The 25,761-nt window shown below is 38.8% G+C and overlaps 1 protein-coding gene across 3 annotated transcripts in view; it reads right to left on the reverse strand.

The window, feature by feature from the left end:
- TRAPPC8 (trafficking protein particle complex subunit 8) overlaps positions 1–6,183 on the reverse strand; it is an 88,047-nt gene extending 81,864 nt beyond the window's left edge. For 2 of the 3 annotated variants that reach the window (XM_068563141.1, XM_068563140.1), the window contains exon 1: positions 5,664–6,182. In XM_068563141.1, the coding sequence (XP_068419242.1) occupies positions 5,664–5,820 (157 nt within the window). In that variant the 5' untranslated portion in view covers positions 5,821–6,182. Of the gene's footprint in view, positions 1–5,663 lie in introns of all 3 variants that reach the window. The other variant, XM_068563142.1, reaches the window with a different exon arrangement.
- Between the last annotated feature and the right edge of the window lie 19,578 nt (positions 6,184–25,761).

Genomic DNA, 25,761 nt, shown 5'->3' on the forward strand with positions numbered 1-25,761 from the left:
GCTGCATGCAGGCTTCCTCTGCTTCTCCGATAGCGATGCCTGCATTCTCAGCCCCTATTCTACTATCATAAAAATCAATGCCGCTCTGCTGCGGGATGTTGACAGCGTGGGGAGGCTGTGTGTGTGTTGGAATGGGAGGTATATGAGAACTCTCTCTATTTTCTGTTCAGTCTTGCTGTGAACCTAAAACTGCTCTAAAAAATAAAGTCTACGAAAAAGAAAGAAAGAAAGAAAAAAAAAAAAACAACAATGCCCAGAACCCTTCTCCTAACCCAATACCTCCTGCCTCCTCCCTGCCTTGGCTCAGTCTATGGGATTTATAACCAGTGGTTCAGGGCTTCAAGGCCAAGGAACAGGTTCTCAGGCGACTGTAGCAAGACAGTGTCCACGGTGCACAGAAGGAAATGTGAGCGTATTTTTTCTCATAAATATAATCAGACAAGATGATTAGTTGCCATGGTACTATTAGAAGCAGTCCACTGTAATGATTAAGGACCCAACTTTTGGAGTCAGACTTTATTTGAAATTCCAACCCACCACTTATTAACTGGGTTACCCTAAACAACTTTTAAACTTTCCCATGCTCAACTTCTTCATCTATAACATATAAAGAAAGTAACATACTTCACAAGGTTATTTGAAGGATTTAGGTGAGATATTCTTAGAAAACATAGTAAGTGTAAAGCACTCAGCACAAGCCTGACACATGACCGTATAGTTAAGATGGAGGCAGCATGTACAACATACTCTATTTCAAGTACATCATGGATCATATACAAATACGAGGCACTTTTTGGAAAACTGACTTTGGGTACCTACCCATTAAAAACTGACATTATTTTCCCCAATGGAAAATGCTTTATACCGAACTTTTAAGCTCAAGTCCGCCTACATTTTAAATAAAGTTACATCTGTTAAAAACTGTCTTCCTAAAGTGTTCTGTGTGTTCTGTTGACTTCTAAATCTTTAATTAAAAAACATCAGACAAAAATCTTTTTAAAATACTACATGTGGCATGAATATGTGTACTTGTATTGCAAAACTAAATATATGAACAGAAAGTATACACGCAAATTCCATTATAATGATTACCTATGATGAAAGAAAGAAAGAAATGGGACTGAGGAAGGGTAAAAAGGTGAATTCAACTCTATAATGTTTCTTTTTAAAGGAAAGGAAGATACAAAGCAAATATGACAAGATTCGTTGGCTCTAGGTAATGAGGACCTGGATGTTTCTTGTATTCTCTGCATTCGTCTGTAATTGTTTGTCTTCTAAATTATTTAAATAAATACATGCAGGCCTCTCTCCCTAATGAAACTTCTCAGCTGGTCTAACTATGAAACAGAGAGACCAAAAAACACAAAAATACTATGGTACATTTCTGACATTTTTAGAACGTACTGTACAAGTAGTTTCCTTGAAGGGTTGATCCATAATTGTCAAATAACATAAGTAGCCATGTGTACTGTATTAAATCTCTTTCAAAATTTTTAATTGACTCTAGTATCCGTAAGTGTTAACACAAAAAGGCTACTCTAGTTGCACCCTATATTCAGAACGGGTTAGTCAGTTATTACGTTATTAGTTATTGGGTAATCTTACTAATAATCCAGAAATGAGTTATTACGTGTGGCAGCCAGACTCTGAAATGGCACCCAATGATCCCAGTATTTCCTGGTATGTACTCTAGTGGAGTCCCCTCCCACATCCCAGGACTGGTATGTGTGACCAATGGAACACAGCAAAAAACACAGTGGTATACTACTTCTGAGATAAGGTTATAAGAGTTCAGGGCTCCCCTGGTGGCAGTGGTTAAGAATCCTCCTGCCAGCGCAGGGGACACGGGTTTGAGCCCTGGTCCGGGAGGATCCCACATGCCGCGGAGAAACTAAGCCCGTGCGCCACAACTACAGAGCCTGTGCTCTAGAGCCCACGCACCACAACTACTGAGCCCATGTACCACAACTACTGAGCCCGCGTGCCACAACTACTGAAGCCCACGTGCCTAGAGCCCGTGCTCCACGAGAAGCCACCGCAATGAGAAGCCCATGCACCGCAAAGAGTAGCCCCCGCTTGACCCAACTAAAGAAAGCCCACGTGCAGCAACGAAGACCCAACGCAGCCAAAAATAAATAAATTAATTAATTTTTTTATATTTTTAAAAAAAGGGTTCAGCTTCCATCTTGGGTTCTGATCACTCCCTTCAGGATAAGCTAACTGCTATGTCATGGGGACACTCAGGGAACCTATGGCAGAGAACTGAGGTCTCAGGCCAACATCCAGTGAGGAAGTGAGACTTGCCAACAACCATATGAGTGAGCTTGGAAGCGGATCCTCCAGCCCTACATGACCACAGCCCCTGCTAACAGCTCCACTGTAACCTCAAGAGAGAACTGTCCAGCTAAGCCACTCCCAGATTCCTGAGAAACTGAGAGATAATAAATGCTTTTGTTTTAAGGTGCCAAGTTTTGGGGTAATTTGTTACACAACAATACATAAGTAATACACTGGAGTAGCACAAAACCAACTTAATAAAGAGAAAGGCAAAAGCTAAGAATGACTGAGAAATGCTCTTAAATCACACACAAAAAATCCAAAGGTTCAGAATTAAATAATTATATTAAGGCTTCATTAAGATTATAATGTCAAAAAAGGTGATGTTATGTATCATATAACATCTCAATTTCAGGGTGAAATTCAGCTCTACCATTACCTTACGTTTATAGACTACCATATATAGTTTCTTGAATACTGTACTATGAAGCAACATTCCCCAGTATGTGCTGCCCATAGATTACTGGTTGCTCAAGATAGTTGTCTGAAAAATCAACTCCATGTTCAAATAAATTTGGGAAATACTGGATTAAGTTTTTAAAAGGTCTCTTTACAGCAGGTGTTCCCAGAACTCTCCATATGCTGAATGACACTAATTCTCCCAAACACGTGCTATATTAAGCAAACTTATTTGACCACAAAATTTTCCCAGGAAACATACAACTGGTGTACTACAGAACATATTTTGAAAAATAAAATGATATCTTTTTACGTAGCACACAAAACTTTACTGTATTAAAAAAAAAAAAACAACCTCAATTGCTTATAAACCACACCAACTCCCCCAAAACTCCATACCCTTGCTTAAATCTGTGAGTGCCACATATTTACCATTAGATATGAAATCAAAAATTCCTTTCCTAGAATTCAAGATCCTTCCTTATCTAGGCATTTTTTCCCTTACTATTCTGTACTCAATAGGGACTTTTCCCACTGTTCCCCAACCACTCAATCATAATTTATACCTTTGCCCATACCATTCTAACCTCATCCCTGTCCTCGACAGGGAATGCCCACCCTCTTCTTTCCCACCAACTGTCTACCTATTAAAGTCAACTCATTATACTCCTTCCCTAAATCTTTTGCATTCTACACAAGGAAAACAGCATACTGATTTCAGCCTCTATTCACTGCACTGTCCAATACAGGAGGCACCAGCCGCATGTGTCTACTGAGCACTTGAAACATATCTAGTCCAAACTGAGATGTAATATAAGTGTAAAATGCACACCAAGTTTCAAAGACTTAGCAATAAAAAAAATGCAAAATAGCTCATTAAGATTTTTCAATATTTATTACATGTTGAAATGGCAACATTTTGGAAATACTGGGTTAAATAAGATATTACTTAAGCTGCTTTCACCCATTTCTTTTCACCTTTTTAAATGTGACTACTAAATAACTTAGTTATACATGTGACTCACATTATGTTACTACTGGACAGCACTGCTCCCTTGTGTGAATAAGTGATGCTAAATATTACCAGCAGATAAGATGACTTGATTAAGAACACCTTGTCTTGAATCACATTGCCTGTTTTTAAATCTTTCCCACCTGTAAGACTGGACAAGTTAACATCTCTGGGCCTCAACGTCCTCAAATTTAAAATGGTATAAACGGTATCTACCTCATAGGACTCAAGGAGGACTCCAAGAGAAATGCTACGTAAGTAGGTATAGGTGTTAGCATTATTATTCTTTATTAACAAAGCAGGAAAGAGCACATAGCTCAAAGTCAAACGCACTGTTTTGTTTTTTAAGAATTTAAGAATGTAGCGCGCTTTATTGTTTTTATTGACTTAGGACAATACTGGAGGAGATGAGATGGATGGCTAAAGTACATGCTGAAAATAATCCAAGACTTCCCAATCTTTGTTTTCTTGGATAGCTCTCTCTCTCTCTCTCCTTTAAATACAAACGTCAGGGCTTCCCGGGTGGCGCAGTGGTTAAGAATCTGCCTGCCAATGCGGGGGACAAGGGTTCAAGCCCTGGTTCGGGAAGATCCCACATGCCGCGGAGCAACTAAGTCCGTGCGCCACAACTACTGAGCCTGCGCTCTAGAGCCCGAGAGCCACAACTACTGAACCCACGAGCCACAACTACTGAAGCCCGCACGCCTAGAGCCCATGCTCTAGAAGAGAAGCCACCGCAAAGAAGCCCGCGCACCGCAACAAAGAGTAGCCCGTGCTCGCCGCAGCTAGAGAAAGCCCGCGCACAGCAACGAAGACCCAACACAGCCAAAAATAAATAAATAAATTTATTTTAAAAAAATAATAAATACAAAAGCAAACTTATAATGGAGATATTCTCCCAAAGAATACACACGTGTGGCATGTAAAAAAATAAATTTATGGCACAGCATTTTTTTGTGTGGAGAAGTCATAACCAAATAAACATCATGGTCGTTGGCTTGACACAGCTTTATTATAGAACCTTTTTATTTTAAAGTTCTTAACACAGAACTTTACCTATACTTTGCTATGTTCTGTTTGCAAAGTACAGGTAAAGATATTGGTTAAACCACACTTGACTATTATTACACTTGCTTTTCCCTAATAAAGAATCTAAAGCTGGAGAAAACAGGCAGCTCTTCTATAAAAGATATTTCTCCCGTTGATTAAACTTTTAACTGAAAAAAAAAATTCAGGACTTTTCCATCCCTATAAATCATAACTCCAACTATCTCGATTAAATTAACTACAACTTGTCCTTACCTCCTCATCCATTAGGCAAAAAAAGGCTGCTGCAAGTTTCATTAATTTTAAAATTCTTTTTATTTTCTTGACAGGTTAAGTAAAATACTGGATACCTAAGGAAATGTTTGAATTCTCAAAAGAAAAAAGTAAAATAACTGAACAGAACGCTTGAAGGGGATGCACCTCACTGCTAAAGAATATAATACTCAAGACAACTTTGAAAGCCCGGTTTAACTCCCAGGAGAAAATGATTCGTCGTCTTCCCCCTAAGACCTCATCGGTCTAACAGGGAGCATCTTCTTACCCTGCCCTGCCTTGCAACTTCCTAATTTCCTCCCTGTGGCGGCTGAGAACAGTCTCAATGCCCTTCTCTGGGGCTCACATTTTTAATTACCTAACAGTCTGGCTTGTCAGGGAAGTGCCTAGAAAAACTGGAGGTTAGGACCATGATGTCTTGACCACCTCACGGTCCCTCATCCTGCGGCCACCGGAGACACCGCGGGGCCCCAGCCCAACGCCACTCTACCGGCTCCGGGATGTAAACACCGCCCTTCTCTTCCCTGCCCGCCCTCAACTTCCCTCTCCCGGCCCCAGCTTTGCGGGAGCTCAGTGAAAAGGGGAGACCACATACCCTCAGAAGTGAGGCGAGAGAAGGGCTTAAGCAACTCCGCGAAGCTAAGGTGACTGAGACGAGTGAGCCGCTCGGCTTCGTCGCTACACAGCGCGGCGACACAGGGGACGAAGGAATCCGGGATGAGCTCCTGCACTGATTGTACACACTGGGCCATCACCGCGGCAGAGGCAGCAGCGGCGCCCGCCCTCCGGCCCACTCTCAGAGGCTGATCCTGCGGCTGCAGCAGCTACTGCCGCCGCCCGCCGGCCTGGCCCGGCCCGGCTCGGCCGGGCGGGGCCCGACACTGAAGCCTTGAGACCAACAGAACAGACACCGCCGCCTCGGCTCCCGGGGCACCCACCACCGACCCCTCCCCGTCACCGCCGCTCCTCAGCGCTCGCCCCGGCGTCCTTGCATTCCACCCTGATAGGTGGAGACGCCAACAATCGCCAGTTAATCCTCCCGACGGCAAAGCGTTGGTCGCCGCCCGACAGGAACCGCCATGTTGAGGCCGAACCCTGACCCACCGGCGTACTTATCCCAGCAGCCCCCGCGCTCGCCCCTCACGTGACAGTGTTAAAGACGATGGGGGCGGGGGAAGAAAGCCAGGGAGAGGGAAGTAAAAAGCAACGGAGGCCGGTCCGGAGGCTGGCGCCGGAAGTGCGACGGGTGGGCCCCCCTACTGGGCGGGGCTGGGGCGGGGCTACGAGCTCGGTGGACGGAGCTAGGCGCGGAGGCATGTGGCGTTTGGCCTGGTTCTCACGCACGTACTTGGCAGAGCCCAGCGAGGTGTGACGTAGGGGTCGGTAGGGCGACGCTCGTGTTCGGTGCTGTCACAGTGGTGGAGGCACCCGTTCGTCTTCCACGCCCACTCGGCCCTCCTGGGAAACGGTGGGCAAACCATGTGGCTGTTCGAGCTGCTTCCTGCCCGCTCGCCCCGCCCTTCCCACGCTCCTGGTGGAGCGATTGGGGGCACCCGCTCAGCGGAGAGAGTGTGCTGCCCGCTGGGTGTTTGGATGTTTCGCTGGAGCCGGCCTAAACAGGCCACGTATCATTTAAACACAACCATGCTTTGAGAAAGATTTTAGAAAGGACGGCCACGCATGTGGACTCAACCAGTGAGCAGAAATGTGTGCTGTTGTGGGCGCTGCAGTTAGCCCGAGTGTAAGAGAAACTACTGCATTTTTGTTGGTCTCAGGGAAAGGGTGTTCCTGCCAATCTCCGACCCGTTCATCCGCTGCCGCCTTCTTTTTACACTCTGCTAGAGTATTTACTTTATAGTGATGGAGGTGTGGGAATCCAGTAATTATGTGCCGAATGGAGGCCTGAACTTCTCTTCCTAGCTTTCATTTTTATAGATTTTTTTCTCTAAATATGTAGAAGTGAATGAAAGGAACTTTACTATAATTTTATTCAGCTGATTGGACTTCTTCTGAATTGAATGCCAAAAATATAAGACAAGAAAAAATGCAACATCCATAAAGCCAACATCATGGCTTTATGGTCCTTGATTTAAAGGAGGCTTCCCCAAACAAGAGTATCTCAAATTGACAGATTGGCACCCTGAAGTTTCTACCCTGGTAAGAATTTATTACAGGTGAGTATGCCTTTCTCCTATAAATTGAAAAATGGGAGGTAGGAAAAGACAATAGGACATAATGACATGACAACTTAGCCACAGATCAATCTAGAAAAGATAACACGTGCTAGTTGAGGATCTGGAAATTCGTTTCCTTAAAACTATCTGTGCCTGAGGACCTCTTGGAAAGTCTTCTTTTATCCCCAGGGGTATACATATTCCCTTTTGAATACCTCTAATATATCCCTTACCCTTTATAATGTAAGAATCTCACACAACAGAGTGTGACTCAAGTTATAAGATATATTTTTTGGTAACAGGGCTCCTTAATGCAAGCATACTACTTTAGTACTCAACTCAGACTTAAAAAGGCAATTTATTTTTTACATTGAAGGTAAAACTAGCTGTATTAGGCTCTGTAAGAAGGACTTTCAAGGGTAATTTAGCCTGAATGGATTTTTGGAGATATAATTCACATACCATAAAATTCAGTCCTTTAAAGTGTACTGTTCAGTGTTTTTTACTGTATTCAGAAAGTTGCACAATGATTACTGCCAATTCCAGAACATTTTCATCACCCCAAAAAGAAGCCTGGTGCCCCCTAGCAGTCACTCTCCACCGCAGCACCCCCTCTAGCCCCTGGCAATCACTAATCTACTTTCTGTCTCTATGGATTTACTTATTCTGAACATTTCATGTAAATGGAATCACACAATATATGGCCTTCTGTGTCTGATTTCTTTCACTTAGCATAACGTTCAAGGTTCATCCATATCGTAGCATGAATCAGTACGTCCTTCCTTTTTATGACTATGCCTAAATGGATTTTCGTCTTATGCATTGACTTTACAATCTAACACCACATGCACACACTGTTTCCAGTGAGTGACTGCACTGTAAAACACTATTTCTCTCCTAGTTTATCCTAAACTATCTAACATGTTCATCTTCTAAGGTATTGTCTTCCCCTAAAGATTAAAGCTGAGTCACTGCCACATTTGCTTTTCAGCCTACATGAATGGGGAAAAGAGAATGGAAACGTACATGACTGATGGTTTCAGATCAAATTGTAGAAATGGCATTCAGCAATTTCACTCACATCCCACTGGCCCCAGTGTCTCCAAAGGAGACTGGAAAATGTGGGCTTGAGGGTTCTGTTGCTAGATGAAGAGGAGAATGAATATGGGATGACGGTCAATGGTCTCCACCCCGCTTTATTAGGAATGAGGTACCTTGCAGGGTGTATCAATATTTGCCTGAGGTCTAAGATATCACACATCTCTCATTTCTCTGACTCCTCTGGACGTTGACCCTTTTTGCATCACTTGTCCTCTGAACCATTTACTCTGTCCAGGAAACATGAAGTGTTATGGTTGGCCAGGCCTTGGCCATGTGCCCACCCTCAAGGCCAAGCAGACAGGGTCTATCACTAAAAGAGAGGAAGCTTGCTGGACAAAATAGTAATAACACAAGCAACTAAGGACCTCTTTTCCAAGTATTGAAGATGAGACCCAGCTTCCTACTCTCCCCAAAATCAAAGAATCCCGTAAAACGTATGCTATGCCAATTTTGAAATACTGTGTTATGAAACATTAATGGGTTATTTTATTTTGCATGTGTGATACTGCTAGTCTCTTCTGATGTCTGGTGTGGTCAAGAATACGGACACTGAAGTCAGAGAAGCCTGAATTCAAAACCACTCCACCACCTGTGAATAAAAATAATATCACCATTATTGTTCACCATATATCAAGCATGGCACGTTACATACATTGTCTACTACATATATATTCTGCTTCTCACACAAACCCTGAGAAGCACATGTGTTGCCAGTTTTCAGATGTAGCGCCTGAAGCACAGAGCAATTAATTAACTTGCCCAAAGATAGCACTGGAGCAGAACCAGCTCGGTTCTTAATCCTTGAGACTTGATCACTAGGATAAATTGTTTTTCTATGTGTTCCCTCGCTTTGAAAGCATCTACAGAAATTCTAGCTTGCAATAGCTTGCAATACAGTTTTAGCAAGAAATCTGTGACTTTTAACAAGTTACTTGTCTTTTGTGAACCTCACATTCTTTATCTGTAAGCTTATGAAGTTGGGACTAGAAGATTTCTTGTATCCATTCCAGTATGAGAATCTGGAATCAGTATGAGTATGAGTATATGAGAATCTATTATTCTTTCCAGTATTATTAAATTTCACTATGTTAACAGTAGATGGTGCTATTGAGTATTGGCTTCAAAAGCCAATAAAAAACCAGTTCTGATTCCTGAGTACATGGATCTCACATAAGAGATACCTACCTGTACATCAGAGCATTGGAGGTCAGGGGATGCTGAGAAAATTTGTACATTAAAAGTTTCTTAAGCTTCTGTGGAATCTAAAAAATGTGAATGTATATACAAAACAGAAACAGACTCACAGACATAGAAAACAAACTTATGACTATCAGAGAGAGGGTGGGACAAATTAGGGTATGGGACTAACAGGTACAAACTACTATGCATAAAACAGATAAGCAACAAGGATTTACTGTATAGTATAGGGAGTTATACCCAATATCTTGTAACAACCTATAATGGAATATAATCTGCAAAAATCCTGAATCAGTATGCTGTACACCTGAAACTAATACACTATTATAAATCAACTATACTTCACTTTTTAAAAAAGTTTTGTAAGCTCAAAGATTTTTATGCTATGCTACTTTAAAACACTAAAAAAAGAAAGGTTTAAATATATAATCCACATATTGGCCCACACTTTTTATTCTATTTACTGTACTGGATTTTTTTTTTTTTTTTTGGCTGCATTGGGTCTTCATTGCTGCTGTGGGTGGGCTTTCTGTAGTTGCAGTGAGCGGGGGCTACTCTTCCTTGTGGTGCGCAGGCTTCTCATTGCAGTGGCTTCTCTTGTTGCAGAGCATGGGCTCTAGGCGCTCAGGCTTCAGTAGCTGTGGCACGTGGGCTCAGTAGTTGTGGCTCGCAGGCTCAGTAGTTGTGGCGCATGGGCTTAGTTGCTCTGCGGCATGTGGGATCTTCCCAGACCAGGGCTCAAACCCGTGTCCCCTGCAGTGGCAGGAGGATTTTTAACCGCTACGCCACCAGAGAAGCCCCTGTACTGGATGTTTTGAGTATACTTATTATCATTAAAATTCTGACTAAAACAGATGGCATCCATTTCCTGGTTATTTTAAGGATGAATCATAGCCACAATTTTGCTCATAATTCTATTTTATACTTATTATAGGTATTTAAGCCCTATATAAATCCTTCTCTAATTTAATCTGCAGCAAGTAAAAATCTTTTATACATATTTTCTCCTTTATGCTTCTAAGGGAATAATATTAATGCTTGGTTTTAAATCATATGTAAATACTTCCAAAAACAACTGGGTTTGGATAAGAAAAATGTAGATGGGGGAACGGTGGGTGAAAATGTTGAAGATCTAAACTCTAAACAATTCTATAAACATTAATCCTCAAGATTTAGGCTAAAAATAAATACAAATTTGCATGCCATATTTAGATTGGTTGCATAAACCCATGACTTTCCGTTTAGGAAAAATTACAATATCATTTTAAATGTGAGGAACAGTCCTAGAGAGATAAAGTAATTTCCCCAAGGTTATATGCCTAGTTAGGTGCAGAGCTAGAAAATGCTTCCCAGTTTCCTGACTTTTAGTTTCAAGCACTTTTCATTATACTTCCTCGGTTTATATATTAACTGAAAAGTTTTTACTTATTTGTCCCTCCTTATTTCAGAAATTATTTAATGCAATGGATATTGTTTTAATACATACTTCTATATAAATGCTTTTGATGTCAACACATTAAAAATGATTTTATCTCTATAAAAATAAAAGGAATAGTTACAGCTGCTAAGCAGTCCCCAAAAGTCATCTACTTTTTTAGCTAACTTGCTATGCAACTTAAAAAAATATTTGCAGTTTGAAAGAAATTAAAGACCTGAACACATGAAATGACATCTCATGTTCATGGATCGGAAGACTTAATAAGATGTCAACACTCCCCAAACTGTTCTACAGATTGATATCAAATTACCAACTGGCTTCTTTGTAGAAACTGGCAAGCTGATAGTAAAGTATATGTCAAAATTCAAGGGATCCAGAATAGCCAAAACAATCTTTAAAAAAAACAAAAACAAAAAAACACAAAAAACAAAGTTGGAGGACACAAACCAGCTAATTACAAACTTATTACAAAGCGACAGTAACCAAGACAGTGTGATACAGGCAGAATAAACCCTCGCATTTAAGGGCAATTGAATTTTTTAAAGGGTACCAAGACAATTAGAGGAAAATAAAATAGTCTTTTCAACAAACGGTGGTAGGTCAACTGGTTATCTACATGCAAATGAATGAAGTTGGACCCCTATCTCACACCATACACACAAAAATTAACTCACACTTAATGACCTAAATGTAAGATCTAAAACTATAAAACTCCTAGAAAAAAACATAGGCATGCATCTTGATAACCTGGAATTAGGCAATGGTTTCTTAGATACAACAGCAAAAGCAGAAGCAACAACAACAGCAACAAAAAGAGAGAAACTGAACACCACCAAATTTTAAAACCTGTGCTTCAAAGGACACTGTTAAGAAAGTGAAAAGACAGCCCACAGAATGGGAGATTTTTTTTTGCAAATCACATATCTAATACGATTTGATGAAAATCTGATAAATTTAAATACTGCCAAAAACTGGTTTTGGATACCAAAAGTGCAGAAATACAAGGGAAAAAATCTAGTACATGTAAAGAACTATTATAACTCAATAATAAAAAAGATAAATTATCCAATCAAAAATGTGCAACATCTAGTTAACATCCATCACCATACATAGTTACAAAAATTGTTTTTTCTTGTGATGAGAACTTTTCAGACCTACTCTCTTAGCAACTTTTTGGTGACCATTTCACAATATACACAAATACTGAATCATTACCTTTTACACCTGGAAGTAGTATACTATTATGTCAATTATAGCTTAATAAAAATAAAAGGAAACTCCTAAACAGATAAGGGTTATGTAGCAAAGATTCATAATATTATACCTAATGGTTAAATGTAAGTAAGAATCATTTCCTTTAAAATCAGAATGAGGGACTTCCCTGGTGGCACAGTGGTTAAGAATCTGCCTGCCAATGCAGGGGGCACAGGTTAAAGGAAGATCCCACATGCCTCGGAGCAACTAAGCCCGTGCACCACAACTACTGAGCCTGCGCTCTAGAGCCCGCAAGCCACAACTACTGAAGCCCAAGTGCCTACAGCCTGTGCTCTGCGAGAAAGGAAGCCACCGCAATGAGAAGCCCACGTGCCACAGGGAAGAGTAGCCCCCGCTCGCCGCAACCAGAGAAAGCCCACGTGCAGCAACAAAGACCCAACACAGCCATAAATAAATAAATAAATAAACAAATAAGTAAATAAATAAATTTATTTAAAAAAATTATATAGTGGGATAAATATATAGCACACCTTCCTCATATTTATGTAGCTGTCCATCTACTCTCCTCCCAAAAGTAGGAGGCAGGACTCATATTTTCAGCTTCTCTTATAGCTAAGACATCATCATTTGACTTAAGTTTTGTCAGCTAGACATATATCTGCAAGAATCCTATCTGAAAGTGAATTATATGAGGAAACATGTTTTTGGAGAGCTTTCATTTATGCTCTCATTGGTAGTGAGAGACACTATAAAGCTGTCAGTTCCACTAAAATTAATCCAGAGGGTCAGTGCAATTCCAATCAAAATACCCACAGAGATTTTATGGAATTTGACAAAGTAATCCTAAAATTCATACCTAAGAGCAAAGATCTAAGAAGAGTTAAGATAATTTGGGGGACTTCCCTGGTGGTCCAGTGGTTAAGACTCCATACTCCCAATGCAGGGGGCCTGGGTTCGATCCCTGGTCAGGGAACTGGGTCCCACATGCCTCAACTAAAGATCCCACATGCCGCAATTAATACCCGGTGCGGCCAAATAAATAAATAAAATAAATAAATGTTGTTTTTTTTTAAAGATAATTTTGAAGTTAAATAAAAAGGGAGAGGAATTTGCCCGACCAGCAAGCAAGATATATTAAAGTTATAATACGGTTATCAAGAGACAGGCGTAGACAAATAGGCCAGTGGAATAGAATGGAGAGCTGTGGGACAGACCAACTTGAAACATGAACAAAGCGATGTAGAACGGACAGATTATTCAATAAACAGTGCTTCAGTAATTGGTTATCTCTATGGAACAAAAACCCGATTCGTTTTCTATGTCACGGCATACAAAAAAAATCAGGTCAGGTAGAATAAAGATGCAAACAGTAATAACACTTACTTGTTGCTTATTTTGTGCCCAGTACTGTTTTAAGCATTTTATATATCCCGATTCATTTAGTCCTCATAACAACCCTGTGAGTAGGTACTATTTTTTTTTTAATTAATTTATTTATTTTTGGCTGTGTTGGGTCTTTGTTTCTGTGTGAGGGCTTTCTCTAGATGCGGCGAGCGGGGGCCACTCTTCATCGCGGTGCGCGTGCCTCTCACTATCGTGGCCTCTCTTGTTGCGGAGCACAGGCTCCAGACGCGCAGGCTCAGTAGTTGTGGCTCATGGGCCCAGTTGCTCCGCGGCATGTGGGATCCTCCCAGACCAGGGCTCGAACCCGTGTCCCCTGCATTGGCAGGCAGATTCTCAACCACTGCGCCACCAGGGAAGCCCTAGGTACTATTAATATCATTCCCATTTTATAGATGAAGAGACTGACGCAAAAGAGATTAACTAAATTGTCCCAGGCCACAGTACCACAAAGTAAAACAGCTGTGATTTGTACTCAGGTAATCTGCCTCTTGAGTACCCATTTTAAACAACTACACTAACACTGCCTCCCTTTCATGAAGGAAATAGGGACAGATTTCTTAAACAAGATTCAAAAAGTGCAAACCGTAACAGAAAAGATTGATAATCGAACTACATTAAATTTAAGATCTTTTTATCAGAAGATCACAAAGTAGTGAAAATTCAAGCTACAAATGTGCAAAGATATATATCTACCGTAAAGAACTCCTATAATTAATAAGAAAAAAGGCAAGCTATACAATTGATACTGTATAAGTGCCAGAACACAACACAATATGATACAAGTGACAGAAAGTCACAAAAGAGGAAATCTGAATGACCAATATATATTTAAGTATTCTCAAAGTTTTAAAAAATGAGCAAAGGATATAGACAGTTCTCCAAGAAAAGATATACAAATAGGCAATAAACACATGAAAAGGAGTTCACCATTATTAACCATCATGGAAATGAAAATCAAAACCATAATAAAATACCACTTCACACCCACAGGATAGCTATAATCCAAAAGACAATAACAAGTGTGACAAAAATGTGGAGAAATTTGAACCTTCATACAATGCTGGTGGGAAAGTAAAGTGGTGCAGCTGGTTTGGAAGACAAGCTGTTTTCCAAACTATTAAACATAGAGTTACCATATGATCCTAAGAGACTCCTAAGAGAAATAAAAACATATGTCAACACAAAAACTTGTACCTGAATGTTCATAACAGTATATTAGTAACAGTCAAAAAGTAGAAACAATCCAAATGTTCATTAACTGATAAATGAATAAGTAAAATGTGGTATAGCCATGCAATAGAATGTTATTTAGCAATAATAAGAAATGAAGTACTGAGACTTCCCTCGTGGTCCAGCAGCTAAGACTCTGCACTCCCAATGCAGGGGACCCGGGTTCAATCCCTGGTCAGGGAACTAGATCCCACATGCCACAACTAAGAGTTCACATGCTGCAACTAAAGATTCCACATGCCGCAGCTAAAGGATCCCACATGCCGCAACAAAGATCCCACATGTGGCAACGAAGATCCCGCATGCTGCAACTAAGACCCGGCATAGCCAAATAAATAAATAAATATTTTTAAAAAAGAAATGAAGTACTGATACATGCTACAACATAGATGAACCTTGTAAACATGCTAAGTGAAACAAGCCAGTCACAAAGGACCACATATGAATCCATTTATACAAAACATTTAGAATATGTACATCTATAGAGATAGAAAATAGATTAGTGCTTGCCTAGGCCTGGTGGTAAAGATGGAGATGGGAAGAGTAGGAGAGTTGGGAGGTTATGGCTAAGGGGTGCCAGGTTTCTTTTTGAAGTAGTGAAAATATTCTAGTAATGATTGTGATGATGATGCATAACTCAGTGTATGTGCTAAAAGCCATTGAACTGTATCATTTAAATGGGTGAATTGTATGGTATGTGAATTATATCTCAATAAAGCTGTTACCAAAAAAGGTACAAATGCAATGTTTTGCAATTTTTAAAAAATCAGAGATGAGGAAAACTATTACAATTTTTGTTGTAAGTTTTGGTAAAAACAAAACCATAAATGAAAAGAAATTCTAGTCATGGTTCTTCTACTGCCCACTTTTAAGACCTTGGAACTAGTCACTTAACCTTTCTGATCTCAAGAATCATCACCTGTAGACTAAAGACTGTATGATTGCTAATAACTCATGATTCTAAGCAACGGTTCTTAATGTTTAGAATCACAGATCTCTTTGAGAAGTTGATAAACATCAGAAACATTCTGGTGAAAATCAGAAGCAAGGCACTATTAATTACTATTAATATTTAATATTGTTTTGAAAATTTGGGTTAATGAAATAAAAATAAGTATAAATATTGGAAAAGAAAAGCAAATTATTATATACTCAGAAAGCTCAGATAAATTTACTGAAAAATATCGTGAAAATTAATAAAAGTACTCAATAAAGAATTCTAAATTCATAAAGTCAATAGCAATGAATAAGAATAATTCAATTAGAAAAAAAATTTTTTTAAAAGATATCACATTCAAATCCATACTCCTAAATTAGAATGTTATCTCAACCAATGAAAATTTCAACACCATATATGACAAAAACAAAACAAAACAAACAAAACTTAAATGTTCTTGTAAAAATGCTACAGTAGCAGATAAGATCGCAGTTAATGGTCAGTTAAATTACAAATAAGCGCTACTTTAGATGCATTCCACAAAATTTGATATGTTTGTTTTTCATTTTCGTTTGGTTCAAAATACTTTCCAAATTCCCTTTGCTATTTCTTTTTGTACCCATGGATTATTTAAGAGTATGTTATTTATTTCTCAAATATTTGGGATTTTTTAAATGTTTTCATTATTGATTTATAATTTAGTTCCATTGTGATCAGAAGGTACTTGGTATGATTGAATTATTTTAAATTTACTGAGAGTTCATTTAAGGTTCAGAATATGGTCTATCTTGGTAAATGTTCTTTGCACATTTGAAAAAAAAGATGGATTCTATAATTGTTAGAAGGATGTTCTCTAAATGTTAATTATGTAATATCGTGTTCTTCAAGTCCTCTATATCTTTGTCTTGTATTTTTATGTTTATCTGTATTAGTTTCTTAGGGCTGCTCTAACAAATTGCCACAGACTGAGAAGCCTAAAACAAGAGAAATTTCTTTTCTAATAGTTTTGGATTCTAGAAGCCCAAAATCAAAATGTCAGCAGGGCCATGCTCCCTTAGAAGGCTCTAAGGAAGAATCCTCTTCCCTCTTCCAGCCTGTGGTGGATACTGACAATTCTTGGCATTCCATGGCTTGTGGCAGCTCCAGTCTCTGCTTGCTGTCACTTGGCCTGCTTCCCTATGTCTCTGTGTCTTCAAACCTCTCTCTCCTTATAAGGACCAATCCTTGGACTTAGGGCCCACTATAATCCAGTATGGCCTCATCTTAACTTGATTACATCTGCAAAGACCCTATTTTCAAATAAGGTCACATTCATAGGCATCGGGATTAGGAATTCAACATATCTTTTTGAGGGATGCAATTCAACCTACAATACTATTCTTTTTTTTTTTGTCTGCGTCTCGTGGCTTGCAGGATCTCAGTTCTCTGACCAGGGATTGAAACCGGGCCACAGCAGTGAAAGCCCAGAATCCTAACCATTAAGCCACCAGGGAACTCCCCTACAATACTATTCTTGTATCTAGTCTTATATCCTTATATTTATCCGCATAGAAGGATGTATCCTTCTATATCTTTAGACTAAAATTTTGAGTAAGAGTTTTGGTGTACTACTATTAATTATTGAGAGAGAAGTATAGAAATATCTGGTTATAATTGTGGATTTGTCTTATCAGTTTTTGCTTCATGTAATTTGAGGTTCTTTATTAGGTACATTAACATTTAGTAGTGCTAACTTCTCTTGATGAATTAACTCCTTTACTTAAGAATGTCTATTACTACTTCTATTCAGCATCATACTGGAGGCCCTAGCTAGCATAATAAGGCAAAAAGAAAAAAAGAAATATATGGTTTATGGATCAGAAAGAAAAATAAATAAATCTCTCATTATTTGGCAGAATAATACCTTCTACATAGAAAATTTATTTTAGTATCATAGAAAAATTATTGATAACAGAAAAAGAATTCTACAAGTTTGCTAGATAAAAGATCAATATACAAAAAAATCAATTGTGCTATTACATATCAGCACAATTAGAAATTTGAAAATAGATGTTTTAAGAGATACATTTTTCAATAACAAATATTTGAGACTACTGACAAAATATTTATATATAGTAATACATATAATTATTTTTAAAACTTGGAGGTATTTTGTGAAGAAAACTACAAAACTTTATTGAAAAACTCAGGAATTTAAAAGAATGCTTAAGTAGATAGAGAGATATACTTTGTTCATTAGCTCAGTACTATAAAGATGGCAGATCTTCCCCAATTAATATGTGACTTCAATTCTAAGGTTAAGAATATTAAAATCACAAAAGAAGAAATGGGTAAATTTTACTACTTCAAAACTTAAAACTTTTTTTTTTTTGGCCATGCTGCACAGCATGTGGGATCTTAATTCCCTAGCCAGGGATGGAACCCGTGACCCCCTGCAGTAGAAGCGTGGCATCTTAACCACTGGACCACCAGGGAAGTCCCTAAAACTATTATTTGATCAAAAAAAGTAATAAAATTCAGGAAAACAAAAAGACAGGAGGAAAAATTTATCATACATGTAACAAAAAGCAAATATGTTTTTCATATAAAGGGTTTCTAATAAAGCCTTTTTATGAGAAACATGTTTTCTTTTTGTTATATTTATGATAAATCTTTCCTTCTATGTTTTTGTTCTTATACATCTCTCAAATCAGTTCCATTTCTTCTTTCCATCCTCAGTTATTGTCTCACTTTAGCGCTTCATTATACCTCACCTCAATTTTTCAATGGCCAAATAATTGCTCTTTCAATTTCCAGTCTTGCCCAGTTCCAATTGTATTCACCAAAGTGAACTCTCCAAAAATGCGTATGTAAACATGTTACTCACGTCCATAAAAATTTTCAGTGACTCCCCATAGCACAAATCCCTGGCACATATTAGGATATACCTTGGCATGGTCCTTGTCCTCCCCCCAGTCTTTTGCTCCTCAAATGCAAAATTTTAACAATATTTGAAACACTTGATGGGACTTTCCTGGTGGTCCAGTGCTTAAGATTCTGTACTTCCACTGCAGGCGTCGTGGGTTCAATCCCTGGTCAGGGAACTAAGATCCCACATGCTGTGAGGCCAGAAGAAAACAAAACAAAAAAAAACTTAAATTTTCTTAAATCTATCAACTCTCTTTAATTATAATAGAATTTTAATAGAAGTTCCCTAAGCCTTTAATTACAGAAAAACTGAGACCCAATCAAAATAACTCACATACAATGCAAAGGAAACTGTTACAATATAGACTTTTCATCAAATCCAAGGGCAGGAACTGAAATATAACAGGGCTTGATGCAAACAGAAATAGAAATGCTAGAGCCAAAGCTCCTTCCTCAGTCCGGGTTCTTAATGTCCTTTTCATCTCAGCCTCTTTTCTGTTATGGAGTCTATGCTTTTTCTAAGCCCCTCTCTTTCCTCTTCTTTCTCTTCTTCCTTTTCTTCTTTCCCTCCTCCTCTTTCTCATCCTCTTCCTCCTCCTTGTCCTCCTCCTCCACCCTCTTCCTTTTCCTCTCCTTTTCATTTCTTTTCATTCCTCCTCCTCCTCCTGCTCCTCCTCCTTTTCCTCTTCCTCCTTCCTCTATTTCTTACACACACACACACACACACACACACACAGAAACACACCTTTTTCTCTTTACTCATTTTACACGATACTTAATATAGTTGTCCAAATCCCAATTCTATATGATGTAATAAAGTATTCCCTCTGCTTCCCTGTTCAGTTTATTAAAACAGATTAAATGGTTGGTTGTTTTTAGGTGTCCATCCTTGCTTTAATTAGCCATGGTCAGTGACAAGCAGTCATGTATTATAAAAAGTGTTATGGGAAGGGCAGGCAATGAAAACTTCCCTTTAATCCTACTACCACTTCTTCATCATTCTCTTTTCATGTGATTAATTCTTATTCTTTCAACATTAAGCTCAAATTTCACCTTCTCATGAGATAGAATTCTCTGACCTTCAGATCTAACCATAAGCTGTCCCTCTATGTGTCTCATAGCATACCTTAATATAGACTGTATCTCATAAAATAATCATTTGTTTCCTCATCTGTTCTCTTATTTAAATTTTGAGCTTTTAGCAAGCAAGTACACATTAGGCACTCATTTCATCACCCACATAAGATAAATGAGTGAAAGTTATAAAGAGAGAAATCTTAGAAGTTTTACTTGGTGGCTTTGTAAATTGACATCCCACTTTTGAAAAGCAATTTGAAAGGTATCAAGAGCTATGAAAATGTTTATAGTCCTGCACAAATTTGATTTCACTATGGAGAATTCATTTCATTTCATTCAATAAATACTTACTGACTACTTTTTATAGAGTACACACTGCTGTAAACTCTAGGCTTTAGAACAAGGCCAACAAAGACCTGCCATAATCATATCATGACCATTAGAAGTTTGAACCATGAACGCTGCTCTCCATGGTTCTGAACAGTACTTGCCATTCAGGACACAAGTCTAGTTCACTAATATCTCCTGTGTAATCTTACACCAGAGTTGTGAAGCAGAGTGGGGAAGAGAGAACAATAAGAGAAAAAATCTAGAAGACAGAGGAAGAGAGATCATTACAAAGGCATAGCCACTTAGAGAGTCTTGATCAACCACTAGGATAAATAAGTGAATTTAGTAAGGTCACTGGATATAAGATAAGTATATTTAGATGGGGAGATTAGCTCAAGATAGCAGAGTAGAGGACGTGCGCTCACCCCTTCTTGCGAGAGCACAGGAATCACAACTAACTGCTGAGCAGCCACCAACGGAAAAATGCTGGAACCTACCAAAAAGGATACTCTACACAAAAAGACAAAAGAGAGACCACAGTGAGACAGTCAGAGGGGTGCAATCACGATAGAATCAAATCCCATAACCACCAGGTGGGTGACCCACAAACTGGACAACAGTTACAGCACAGAAGTTCTCCCTCTGGATTGAAGGTTCTGAGCCCCACATCATGCTTCCCAGCCTGGGGGTCTGGCACCAGGAGGAGTACCCAGAGAGTCTGGCTTTGAAGGCCAGTGGGATTTGACTGCAGGACTTCCACAGGACTGGGGGAAGCAGAGACTCCACTCTTGGAGGGCACATGCAAAGCCTTGGGCACACAGGATCCAGGGGAAAATATCAGTGACACCATAAGAGACTGGGCCAGACCTATCTGCTAGAATTGGAGGGTCTCCTGCAGAGGTGGGGGCAGCTGTGGCTCACTACAGGGACAAAGACACTGGCAGCAGCACTTCGGGGAAGTACTCATTGGCATGAGCCCCCCCAGAGGCCGCCATTAATCCCACCAAACAGCCTGTAGGCTCCAGGACTGGGTTGCCTCAGGTGACCAAACAACAGAGAGGGAACAGAGCCTCAGCCATCAGCAGACAAGTGGATTAAAGTTTTGCTGAGCATGGCCCTGCCCACCAGAGGGACAAGAACCAGCTCTACCCACCACCAGTCTCTCCCATCAGGAAGCTTGCACAAGCCTCTTAGATAGCCTCATCCACCAGAGGACAGACAGCAGAAGCAAGAACTACTATCCTGCAGCCTGTGGGATGAAAACCACAATCACAGAAAGTTAGACAAAATAAAATGGCAGAGGATTATGTCCCAGGAATAAGATAAAACCCCAGAAAAACAACTAAGTGAAGTGGAGATAGGCAACCTTCCAGAAAAAGAATTCAGAATAATAATAATGAAGATGATCCAGGGTATTGGAGAAAGAATGGAGGCAAGGATCGGGAAGATGCAAGAAATGTTCAACAAAGACCTAGAAGAACTAAAGAACAAACAAATAGATATGAACAATACAATAATTGACATGAAAAATACACTAGAAGGAATCAATAGAAGAATAATTGAGGCAGAAGAACAGGTAAGTGACCTGGAAGACAGAATGGTGGAAATCACTGCCATGGAACAGAATAAAGAAAAAAGAATGAAAAGAAATGAAGACAGTCTAAGAGACCTCTGGGACAACATTAAATAAACCGACATTCACTCTATAGGGGCCCCAGAAGGAGAAGAGATAGAGAAAGGACCTGAGAAAATATTTGAAGAGATAACAGTTGAAACTTCCCTAACATGGGAAAGGAAACAGTCACCCAAGTCCAGGAAGCACAGAGAGTCCCAGGTAGGGTACACACAAGGAGGAGCATGCCAAGACACATACTAATCAATCTGAAAAAAATTGAAGACAAAGAAAAATTATTAAAAGCAACAAGGGAAAAATGACAAATAACATACAAGGGAACCCCCATAAGGTTATCAGCTGATTTCTTAGCAGAAACTCTGCAGGCCAGAAGGGAGTGGCATGATATATTTAAAGTGATAAAAGGGAAGAACCTACAACCAAGAATACTCTACCCAACAAGGCTGTCATTCAGATTTGACAGAGAAATGAAAAGCTTTACAGACAAGTGAAAGCTAAGAGAATTCAGCACCACCAGATCAGCTTTGCAACAAATGCTAAAGGAACTCCTCTAGACGAGGAAGAGACCAGCAACTTAAAACAACCTTGTACATATATAGACTGCTATATCAAAACCTCATGGGAACAAGAAACCCAAAAACTACAATAGATACACACACAAAAAAGAAAAAGCAACCCAAACAAACACAACACTAAAGATGGTCATCAAACCACAAGAGAAGAGAACAAACAGGAAGAGAAGAAAAAAGACCTACAAAAACAAACCCAAAACAATTAAGAAAAAGGTAATAGGAACATACATATTGATAATTACCTTAAATGTAAGCAGATTAAAAGCTCCAACAAAAAGACATAGACTGGCTGAATGGATAAAAAACAAGACCTGTATATATGCTGTCTACAAGAAACCCACATTAGACCTAGGAACACATACAGACTGAAAGTGAGGGGATGAAAGAAAGTATTCCATGCAAATGGAAATCAGAAGAAAGCTGGAGTAGCAATACCCATATCAGACAAAATAGACTTTAAAATAAAGACTGTTATAAGAGACAAAGGAAGACACTACATAATGATCGAGGGATCAAGCCAAGAAGAATATATATCAATTGTAAATATATATACATCCAACACAGGAGCACCTCAACATATAAGGCAAATACTAACAGCCATAAAGGGAGAAATCAACAGTAACACAATAATAGTGGGGGACTTTAACACCCCGCATTCATCAATGGACAGATCATCCAGACAGAAAATCAATAAGGAAACACAGGCCTTAAATGACACATTAGCCCAGATGGACTTAATTGATATTTATAGAGCATTCCATCCAAAAGCAGCAGAATACACATTCTTCTCAAGTGCACATGGAACATCTCCAGGATTGACTGCATGCTGGGCCACAAAGTGAGCCTCAATAAATTTAAGAAAACTGAAATCATATCAAGCATCTTTTCTGACCACAACACTATGAGATTAGAAATAAACTACAGGAAAAAAAACTGTAAAACACACAAACACGTGGAGGCTAAACAGTATGCTATGAAACAACAAATGGATCACTGAAGAAATCAAAGAGGAAATCAAAAAATACCTAGAGACAAATGAAAATGAAAACACAACAATCCAAAACCTATGGGATGCAGCAAAAGCAGTTCTAAGAGGGACGTTTATAGCAATACAATCTTACCTCAGGAAACAAGAAAAGTTTCAAATAAACAACGTAACCTTACACCTAAAGCAACTAGAGAAGGAAGAACAAATAAAACCTAAAGTTAATAGAAGGAAAGAAATCATAAAGACCAGAGCAGAAATAAATGAAATAGAGACTAAGAAAACAATAGCAAAGATCAATGAAACTAAAAGCTGGTTCTTTGAAAAGATAAACAAAATTGATAAACCTTTAGCCAGACTCATCAAGAAAGAAAGGGAGAGGACTCAAATCAATAAAATTGGAAGTGAAAAAGGAGAATTTACAACTGAAACCACAGAAATACAGAGGCTCATAAGAGACTACTACAAACAACTGTATGCCAATAAAATGGACAACCTGGAAGGAGTGGACAAATTCTTAGAAAGGTACAATTTCCCAAGACTGAACCAGGAAGAAATAGAAAATATGAACAGACCAATCACAAGCACTAAAATTGAAACTGTGATTTAAAGACTTCCAACCAAAAAGTCCAGGACCTGATGGCTTCACAGGCGAATTCCATCAAATGTTTAGAGAAGAGCTAACACCTGTCCTCCTGAAACTGTTCCAAAAAATAGCAGAGGAAGGAAAACACCCAAACTCATTCTATGAGGCCACCATCACTCTGATACCAAAACTAGACAAAGATACCACAAAAATAGAAAATTACAGGCCAATATCACTAATGAACATAGATGCAAATATCCTCAACAAAATACTAGCAATCCAAATCCAACAACACACTAAAAAGATCATACACCTTGATCAAGTGGGGTTTATCCCAGGGTTGCAAGGATTTTTCAGTATCCACAAATCAAACAGTGTGATACACCACACCAACAAATTGAAGAATAAAAACCATATGATCATCTCAATAGATGCAGAAAAAGCTTTTGACAAAATTCAACACCCATTTCTGATAAAAACTCTCCAGAAAGTGGGCATAGAGGGAACATACCTCAACATAATAAAGGCCATATACAACAAACTTACAGCTAACATCATACTCAACGGTAAAAAGCTGAAAGCATTTCCTCTAAGATGAGGAACAAGACAAGGATATCCACTCTCACCACTTTTATTCAACATAGTTTTGGAAGTCCTAGCTATGGCAATCAGGGAAGAAAAAGAAATAAAAGGAATCCAAATTGGAAGAGAAGAAGTAAAACTGTCACTGTTAAAAAAAACAAAACAAAAAACTGTCACTGTTTCCAAATGACATGATACACATAGAAAATCCTAAAGACACTACCATAAAACTACTAGAGCTCATCAATGAATTTGGTAAAGTTGCAGGTTACGTAATTAATACACAGAAATCTGTTGCATTTCTGTACACTAACAATGAAAGATCAGAAAGAGAAATTCAAGAAACAACCCCATTTACCATCATATCAAAAAGAATAAAATACTTTGGAATAAACCTACCTAAGGAGACAAAAACCTGTATTCCAAAAACTATAAGATGCTGATGAAAGTAATTGAAGATGACACAAACAGATGGAAAGATATACCATGTTTTTGGATTGGAAGAATCAGTATTGTCAAAATGACTATACTACCCAAGGCAGTCTACAGGTTCAATGCAATCCCTATCAAATTACCAATGGCATTTTTCACAGAACTAGAACAAAAAAATCTTAAAATTTGTATGGAGACAGAAAAGACCCCCAAATAGCCAAAGCAATCTTGAGAAAGAAAAACGAAGCCTGAGGAATCAAGCTCCCTGACTTTAGACTACACTACAAAGCTACAGTCATCAAAACAATATGGTACTGGCACAAAAACAGACATATAAATCAATAGAACAGGATAGAAAACCCAGAAATAAACCCACGCACCTATGGTCAATTAATCTATGACAAAGGAGGCAAGACTATACAATGGTGGAAAGACAGTGTCTCCAACAAGTAGTGCTGGGAAAACTGGACAGCTATGTGTAAAAAAATGAAATTAGAACATTCTCTAACACCTTACACAAACATAAGCTCAAAATGGATTAAAGAGCCAAATGTGAGACGGGACACTATAAAACTCTTAGAGGAAAACACAGGCAGAACACTTTCTGACATAAATCGCAGCAATATTTTTTTTTAATCTGTCTCCCAGAGTAATAGAAAGAAAAACAAAAATAAACAAATAAGACCTAATTAAACTCAAAAGCTTTTGTACAGCAAAGGAAACCATAAACAAAATGAAAAGACAACCCCCAGACTGGGAGAAAATATTTGCAAATGATGTGACCGACAAGGGATTAGTCTCCAAAATTTACAAACAGCTCATGAGGCTTAATATCATCAAAACAAACAACCCAATCAAAACATGGGCAGAAGACCTAAATAGACATTTCTCCA

This window comes from Eschrichtius robustus, chromosome 14, assembly GCF_028021215.1.
Source record: "Eschrichtius robustus isolate mEscRob2 chromosome 14, mEscRob2.pri, whole genome shotgun sequence".
Lineage (NCBI taxonomy): Eukaryota > Metazoa > Chordata > Mammalia > Artiodactyla > Eschrichtiidae > Eschrichtius > Eschrichtius robustus.